Source organism: Lithobates pipiens, unplaced genomic scaffold (genome assembly GCF_037356315.1).
Source record: "Lithobates pipiens isolate NorthernLeopardFrog02 unplaced genomic scaffold, aLitPip1_a1.2 Scaffold_19, whole genome shotgun sequence".
NCBI classification, from domain to species: Eukaryota; Metazoa; Chordata; class Amphibia; order Anura; family Ranidae; genus Lithobates; species Lithobates pipiens.
In genome coordinates, this window is record NW_027507764.1 from 47017791 (window position 1) to 47026304 (window position 8514).

General features: G+C 43.7%; 1 protein-coding gene across 1 annotated transcript; it reads right to left on the reverse strand.

Moving 5' to 3' along the window:
- Positions 1 to 979: 979 nt before the first annotated feature.
- On the reverse strand, positions 980 to 8171 carry ARL4A (ARF like GTPase 4A). Its single transcript, XM_077490712.1, has 2 exons — positions 8046 to 8171; positions 980 to 3598 (listed from the first exon to the last, which is right to left on the reverse strand). The coding sequence occupies exon 2, from the start codon at positions 3536 to 3538 to the stop codon at positions 2936 to 2938; it is 603 nt and encodes a 200-aa protein (XP_077346838.1). The 5' UTR covers positions 3539 to 3598; positions 8046 to 8171; the 3' UTR covers positions 980 to 2935.
- Positions 8172 to 8514: the final 343 nt, after the last annotated feature.

Below are 8514 nucleotides of genomic sequence, written 5' to 3' on the forward strand. Positions count from 1 at the left end.
ACTGGAGAAAACGGTTGTCGTTTCATATCGCCTACTGCAGCTTAAAGCCCAACACTTTACTTCTTTCATTTTGAATAAAGTTGGAATGGTTAGAACCCCTATAAGGGTAATTTTTTTACTATCTGTGTCCTGCCATGGAAAATTCTCACTTCCTGTCTTGGAGATGCAACAGGAAGTGAGAAATTGTGTGTAGAGAGTTGTCATCAGAATATTTGTCTCCACAGAAAAATTCTCTTTTTCACGTGAAAAGCTAAAATGTAGAACAAATTGAGAAGTCTAACCTTGCCTACCCAAAAATTAAAAAAGAAAATAAGGAAAAAAAAACAAAAAAAAAAAAAAAAAAAGAGGGAGTGTTGTATTCACATACACTGTAAAGTAGATCCATGGTCTCCAAACTGTGGCCCTTTGGCTTGCCTTTATCTGGCCCTTGGGGCACTATTCCACCAACTGACACCAATTACAGGGCACCATTTCCCTAAAGCTGCTTTCACACTGGGGCGGTATTCAGGCGTTACAGCGCTAAAAATAGCGCCTGTGTAGCGCCTGAAAAAAAACGGCCCCTTTCCCTCCAGTGTGAAAGCCGGAGGGCTTTCACACTGGAGCGATGCGCTGGCAGGACGGTGAAAAAAGTCCTGGTAGCTGCATCTTTGGAGCGGTGAAGGAGCGGTGTATTCACCGCTCCTACCATTGAAATCAATGGGACACCGCGGCAATACCGCCGGCAAAGCGCCGCTGCAGCGGCGCTTTGCGGGCGGGTTTAACCCTTTTTCGGCCGCTAGCGGGGGTTAAAACCACCCCGCTAGCGCCCGCAGACCGCCGCTAAAACGACGGTAAAGCGCCGCTAAAAATAGCGGCACTTTACCGCAGACGCCGCTCCCGCCCCAGTGTGAAAGCAGCCTTACTGACACAATCTATTAGACACTATTCTTCCTATTGATACCAAGAATTGGACACTGGCCAGTCAGCCCCTCCCCCCCCCCCCCCCCCCTAAACAGTAAACTGGCCCTTTGCTTAGACGGTTTGGAGACCCCTGAAGTAGATCTTTATGCAAATTTTTTTTGTATAAGTTTTTAGTTATTTTAGAATGAGGGGAGGATTAACTCCTCTGTCTTATGCAGTTGTCGTAGTGGAGATAATTTTCTGCATTTCCAGGCCTGGTAAAATAAAAATGACCATAGGTCTCCCAAAATGGCAATATGCAGGGCAACAAAAGGTTTTAATCCTTGCCATGCTTTGTTCCCCCCCAAAGAAAGAACGAACCTTAAGAGTCCATTCAAACCATCGTGGTGCATTGACCACATGCATTGCTATAAAAGGTACCTCATTCAAAATGATTGGGCAACCAATGCAATAAAATTGTGCATGCTTCAATTTTAGCAGCACGACATACATCCAAAAAGGAAAGGTACATTGGTTTACCATTCAGAATGAAGGGTAACGCATCGCCCACCATGCATGTAACGCTTATAACCACGCATTACTGCAATGGTGTCAATGGGCCTCAAGACAAAAAACTTCAAGTGGATGCTACCAATATAGCTTACTTCTTGCACAGCCTAAAATTTAGAGTTATTTGATCTTTAACCTCTTGAGTAATATTTAAGAATTGCTCATTATGCATTTCAAGTATCTAAAATAAAAATCCCATAATAAAACCAGATCTAGATTAGCAGCGTCATCTATGAACCCTTAAGCTTTATACTTTAGCTGTCTAACAAAGTCCTCGAAGGACATAATCATCCCATAGTGAAAAGGCCATCATGCATCACAACCACAGATCCGCTCACTAAGAAAGATTATTCCGTCAGGGCATTAGTCAACTATGTGGGCCATGAAAAAGGTGAAGCTGTACTGTACCTGATTACTACCTGAAACAAAATTGAATTTGGCTCCCAAAGCATCACAAAATGAAAAAAAAAAAAAATACATAGTGAAAATTCTGTGGTATGAATGGCAGCACACAGTAACTCACTGGTCCCCCTTACTTCCGATTGGTTTGTCATAGATTATAATCAATGCAGGGACCAAGGGGCGGGCAGAGGGACAACTGCCACAGATGCAGGTGAAGGCAAAAGGGCAAAGAATGGATGGAAGGTGGTACACCCATTCTTTGGCATGTATTAACAGTGGGGGGGGGGGGGGGGGGGCAGTTCTGGATCCTTGCCCAGACAGCTGGAGGACCCTGTCCCGGTTCAGATTATCATACACAGTTCACTGTCCTGTTACTAAACAAGCCCTACCAAAAGTTGTGCTCTTGTACCAGACTATAGAGAGTTTTAAAACAGATTTCATGAAATTAAATGTTTTAAAACTAAAAAAAGTCCATATGTAATGGAGGTATACAATACTGGATAATGCACAGCATTTTCAGTGATGTCACTAACAAGAATGTATTAAAAACAAACACACAAGGAAAAGATCAGAATCCATCATGCACTGCATGTATAGTTCCAGATGACTTAAAATGAAGACCTGTATTGAACAGACAGCCATCCATAGTTGCCAATATAGTCACAGTTCTTGTATTTCAGTCTGATAAAACGGAAGGGAGGTAAAGAGTGGGGCAAGCAACCTCACATGCCCAGTTTTCCCCCAAGCAAACTGCATATCTATGCCCGCGGCAGGTTTCCCGTCTCGCAGAAGGCACCATCCTGCTTCTAACACCCGGTGAACATTTAGTTACCCGCGCTCAACGACTAGATGGTGATAAAGTCGTTGACGCCATGATCTCCCGGTGTTACAAAACTCAAGACACACTACAACTTGTTGCTCGATTTGCAGAACTCCCAAGGAATAAGCTCTGCGCAGCTTTAAATAAAGATGGAATGGAACTTAACACCAGGCGGCCCAGGCATCCAACTCAAACCCGGCGACGCCAAGGTTTTGGCAGGCTTGGCCTTCGCATTTGTCATTCAGCAAAGACCTCAAAAAGGGTTCATCTTTTTTTCTTCTGCTGCCTGAGCATCTTCTTCCGTTTAACGATCATTTCGTAGAGCTTCTCTATCCCTTCCCGTAGTCCATCGCCAATGATGGCGCATGTGGGCTGAAGGTGCCACGGTGTGGAAGAGCTGAGTTCATTTAATGCTAACAACTTTTCGATTTCCGACAAGGATAAAGAGTTCCGGAGATCCTGCTTGTTGGCAACGATCAGGACGGGGACTCCTTGGTTCTCAGAGATCTTAGTGATTTTATACAGTTCCGTTTTGGCCTCCTCCATCCGCTCGACGTCAACAGAGTCCACCACAAAGACAATCCCATCTGTGCACCTAGTGTAGGACTTCCAGAGGGGCCTCAGCTTCTCCTGACCCCCCACGTCCCAAAAGTGAAACGTCACAGTTTTAGAGTTGCCCAGGGACACTTTGATCTTCTCTGCATTAAATCCTTTGGTGGGGACAGTATTGACAAACTCATTGAACTGTAACCTGTATAATACAGTGGTCTTCCCGGCACAGTCCAAACCCAAGATCGCAATGTGCAACGCTTGAAACGGTGATATGCCCGAGAGGATAGGAGTTTGTTCTGAAAGTCCATTCCCCATTTTGAAGCGGTTTTTATAAAGGTTAACAAAACACAATCTGTATCTGGTCCAGAGGGTTTCCTAAAATGAAAAAAAAAAAAGGCAATCAGTAAATATAGAACTTTAAAGAACATCACACAGATCCATTACTAAACACTTTTCTTGGTTGGGCTGCCCTCCTCAACTGCAAGGATTAAATGCTCGTTTTGGTTTGGGGGGGGCCACAAAAAGCAGTCCAACTTGCCCTATCCTCTACTCAACTCATTTACACTCCAACAGTGAACCACTCCGTGCCCTCACGTCCAATGCAGGGCTATGAGCTCTACGTTGGGCTTTATGACTCTAGAGAACCTATGACCACCGAAGCATTGAGGTGAAGAGGCTATGGGGACTCTCAGCTTAGGAGAAGCAGAGGATCAGGTAAGTAAATTTACTTTGCTTAACCCCTAGACATAAATCAAGTATTTAAACCCCTTGCAGACTGAAAATGGGTAGGATATTTAAATCTTATTATGGAAGACCATACATTTATGCAGAACTTTACATGAGCTCTATGTTGGGCTTCATGACCTTAGAGAACCTACGACCACCAAAGCATAGGGGAGAAGAGGCTATGTGGACAGGTCTCACAGTCTAGAATGAGCAGAGGACCAGGTAAGTAAAACTACCTTTCTTGATCCCTAGACTAAAATCGAGCATTGAAACCCCTTGCAGACCCATAACAGGTAGGAGATTTATGGAGTATTTTAGAAGCATTTATGTAGGTCCATCACTTTATGCAGAGCTTTATATACTGGCTCACCTCAATCTCTGCCCTCAAGGAGCTTACAATCTAAAATTCTTATCTTGCATACATTCACCCATACTTTGGTTATTTGGCCAAGAGCCAAGTTAACCTACCAGCATGTCTTGTGAGTGGAGATATCAATCTAAATGATTCCCAAATTTAAGTATAGGCAAAAGGCTAAAAGGCAAAACATTTTCTCTAGTTTAAGATAGAGAGTGGAGAGGAAATAGGTCACCTTGTCGAGGTAACAGACAGCAATAAAAACCTATTAAAGATATTCACCCTCTCTACTTGCCCTGTTTAGCATCATCATTGAAAGTAAAAGAAAATCCCAAAAATGTGGAGTTTTCCCCAGAAAAGGAATAGAGGGGAACTCTTCCAACAGGGACACCAGTTCTGGTGACCTTGGTGAGTCCCAAAAGATTCCCTTAATTTGCAGGGATTTCATCTCACTTCCTGCTTTGGCTAAGGGACAGGAAGTGAATGTAAATCTCCCCAATAGCACACAGATGGCAAAAAATAAAATAAAAAGTTTTGCCTATGAAAGTTTTGATGCCCAGGTCTTAGCTTTAAGTTGTTTTATCATTATTACCAAGTAAAAAAAAGAAAGAGGGAGGCATTTTCCAATGAGGACACTAGTTCTGGTGACATCTGGGAACCCCTCACTTTGGAGGGATTTCCTCTCGCTTCTGGTTTTGTCTGTAAGACTCACACCTATGCAGTTTGCGGTTGATGCACTTTGCAGGAATTTTTGCAGGAGGTGTAGGCGATTCTACTGAAGTTTATGAAGCAAAAAAAAAAAATGCACCGTGCTTCATGTACAAGGAAAAAAATAAAAATAAATAAAAGTTCTTGTACCCTTTCCAAAATCTGCAAACGCACTGCAAAACACATAGGTATAAATCTGTCAGAAAGTAAAATGAAATCTCCCTTAGGGGACAAAGGCTATATAAAAAAAAAATAAACTGACAGGTGTTAAAACTCTCCGAAATGGAGAAAAAAATAAAAAAAAAAAGAAGGTTGGTCTTTAGTTGCAGTTTACCAGAATGACATTCAAAAAAATGTTATCACATCAAGTTGCAAAGAGGATCATCAGAATCATAAAAGTCTCCAAACCATTAAGAAAACAAAAAAGCGAAAATAATAATAGTAAAAAATACTAACATATAAGCAAACAACATTCACTCAAATGAACGTCAATCACCATTCATGTAATCAGCTTTCTTTCACTCAAGATCATTCTAACAATATTATATATTTTTTGATTTATACATTGTTGCAAAAATAAAACAAACCTCATACAGCCCAGGCTTTGCAAAACAAAAAAAAGTACAAACCTAGCGGTGTGATGTAGCCAAGTACAATGTTATCATTCCCTGCTAATTTGTTAGCTTCTTCCATACCACTTCTATAATAAAATATTGGCATTATATGTGATACAGTCTATTTATTCATTCCTTTCCAAGGGCTCTTTTATAACAGATGCAGGCAAGCATTTTTTTATTTATTTTTTTTAAACGCACATGCAAGAGTTTTGAATGTATTCCAATGAGCCTAGTTTACACAACTGGAGGTGCTTTCATGTTCATCAGAAAGCAAAAAAACAACATGCTGCATTTGTTCCTGCATGTAATCGTGCTGAAACGCACCACAAACACGTAAATGCAATGGGTTTAAAAAAAAATAATAATAATAATAATGCCTAAGGGTATAGTCACACCAGATGAGCTGGGGTGTGTTTGTGAGCATATTTAACGCATGGCAAACAAAAAATACTGGTTCCGTATAAATTAAGTTCACACCAGCGTGTTGTTGCGCTGCGTTAACTTGCCCAGGGCTGCAAAAAAAAAAAAAAAAAAAAAAAAAAAAAAAAAAAAAGGGGGGGGGGGGGGAAGGAGGAGAGCATGCTATATTTTTTTTTCAGCACAGTGCAATGCGTTCAAATGCGCACAAACACATAAAAAGCATTTTTTTTTAAATGCAAAACAATTGCAGCGAATGTAAAATGTCGCCGCATTATAAACATATTACAAAAATGCGACGCAATGCAAAATGCGTTAGCGCAAAATGCACTGGAAATGCACCATAGAAAAAAAACGCATGTGGTACTGCACATCGAACAGAGGGGTTGCGGTATAAATGAGCCCTAAATAAACATTCAGGGCTCATTTACACTGGCGGCAGCCCTTGCCCACCTCTATGATAAGCAATACACGGTAGATCGCTTTTCAGAGGATGGTTGACAGGTGGCTGGAAGGTGATCATTAATTACCCCACTTTGTGCATTGCATGTGTTTACAGTGCCAAGCAGCCCCATTCACGGCGGACCAACGGTAGCCGCTCAAAAGGGGCGCAGACCCTACCCGACCCCTAAACTCCATACAAGGCGTCGAATGCAAGGATTTCAATGGGTTCCCCCCACCCCCCCCCCCCCCTTTTTTTTTTAAGCACGTAATTAGAGCCTGAGGGGCCAGGCTTCCCCACCAAAAAATAAAATAAAAAAATGTGAGCACCAGCTGCCACTGAGTACTATGGGAGTATAATTTTTATTTTGCGGCATGTGTATAACTCCTTTTGGCTACTGTATTAGGTTAAGCGGGGTGGTTATGATTGGGGGAGGGGGGGGGCAGTAAAAGAGTGGCTCACATGTGAACAAGCCCTAAAGATTATATTTTACCACTTGCTGGAATGCTAAAGTGTGCCGCACAATATTCTGCAACTGGGTGAAAGTTTCTACAGGAGTAAACAGAGTTCAAGAAGCATTCAGCCCAAACTTAAAGCATTTAAAAAAAAAGGGGGGGGGAGCGTCCAAATAACCACAGAAAGGGCTTATTAAAAATGAGGTGCCAACTGCCACCCCGTACACCCGTCTCCTGCAATTGTATCGCATCCCCCAGCCAAATCCCTATACAAAAAACTCTTAAGTTAAGCGCACCCGCGTTTTTTTTTTTTTTTAACAAATTCGTGGTTACCAATAGCTGATGTCACCACAAATTAAGAGGGTGTCAGACGCGGCATGGCGTAACCACAATACATGCGTTCTGATTGATAGTAAGGCCCTGGGGGGGGGGGGGGGTTAGTCTTTGTCGATGATTACGCCCGCCGCTCAGCGAAAGTGGAATTGTGCATGGAGCAAAGTCAGCCTGCGAAACGCAGAACGCCTGCAGGAAAAAGGGGTGTTGGCTGATCCTACACACTCAGCACCAGATCACCAGTTGGGGAGGGGGGGGGGGGGGTGTCATGGGGGGGAATCAGGCAGCTGTGATAATAAATATCCTCCAAAGGAGTTGAATTTGTTACAATGTTGTTCTTGCATTGGTATGTCGATATTTTGTATCTTATTGACATCAGTCCTACAATGCAGACAGAGGGTGGGGGAGGGGGGGGCATAGCTGGTATGGCAGTGCCATGGGCCACCCACAGAGTTTAATAAAGCTGCAGCCAAAGATTGCACACCATGACCCCCCCCACGTCTGCAATGGGCACCAGTCACTGGAAACCAGCAGGTGATCTGCACACAGCTCCCAGTACAATGCGATCCTCCATGCAATTCGGTTTAAAAACTGCTGCAACTTGTGAATAAGTATGTGCACCCCACAAATTATATTAATACCCCCCCTTTTTTTTTTTTTCTTTTTTTTTTTTATTAAAGGGCAGACCCCCCTCCCCCTCTTTCCTAGAAGCATGCAAATGAGGAATAATCATTAGGGATCAGCCGATCAGAGATCAATAAGGACCCACCTGCTGGCGATGGTGCAGTGCCTGCTATCTGCAGATAATAGACCGCATCGCTCCGCTTCCCCCTCCAGCCGCTGCCAGCCACAGACTGCGAGCAGGCACATTACCAGACAAGTGACTGCCCGCCAGGGCACGCCCTCTCCTCTTCTGATTGGCGGAGCGCGTCCTCGCCCTTCTCTTCCCTGGCCAGCAGCCGCCTCTGATTGGCTGAGAGTGTATTCCTGTTCGCGGCGCTGAGCTTCTTTCTGGTCTCCGCTCCACCTGTTGGTGTCGGGAAGGAGTTGCGGGTGAATGATGGCGGACGGTGCCGGGCTCTACCGGGATTTACCGGCGATGTGTGCGGAGATAGAGGCCGGGGAAGGCGGGGGCAGGGGGCTTCCGACTGCCGGGGGTCACCTGTGTCAGGGTGGAAGGGGGCGGGATATTCCTTTAAGGATTTCTGAATTAGATACATTGTAACAGAAAAACTTTA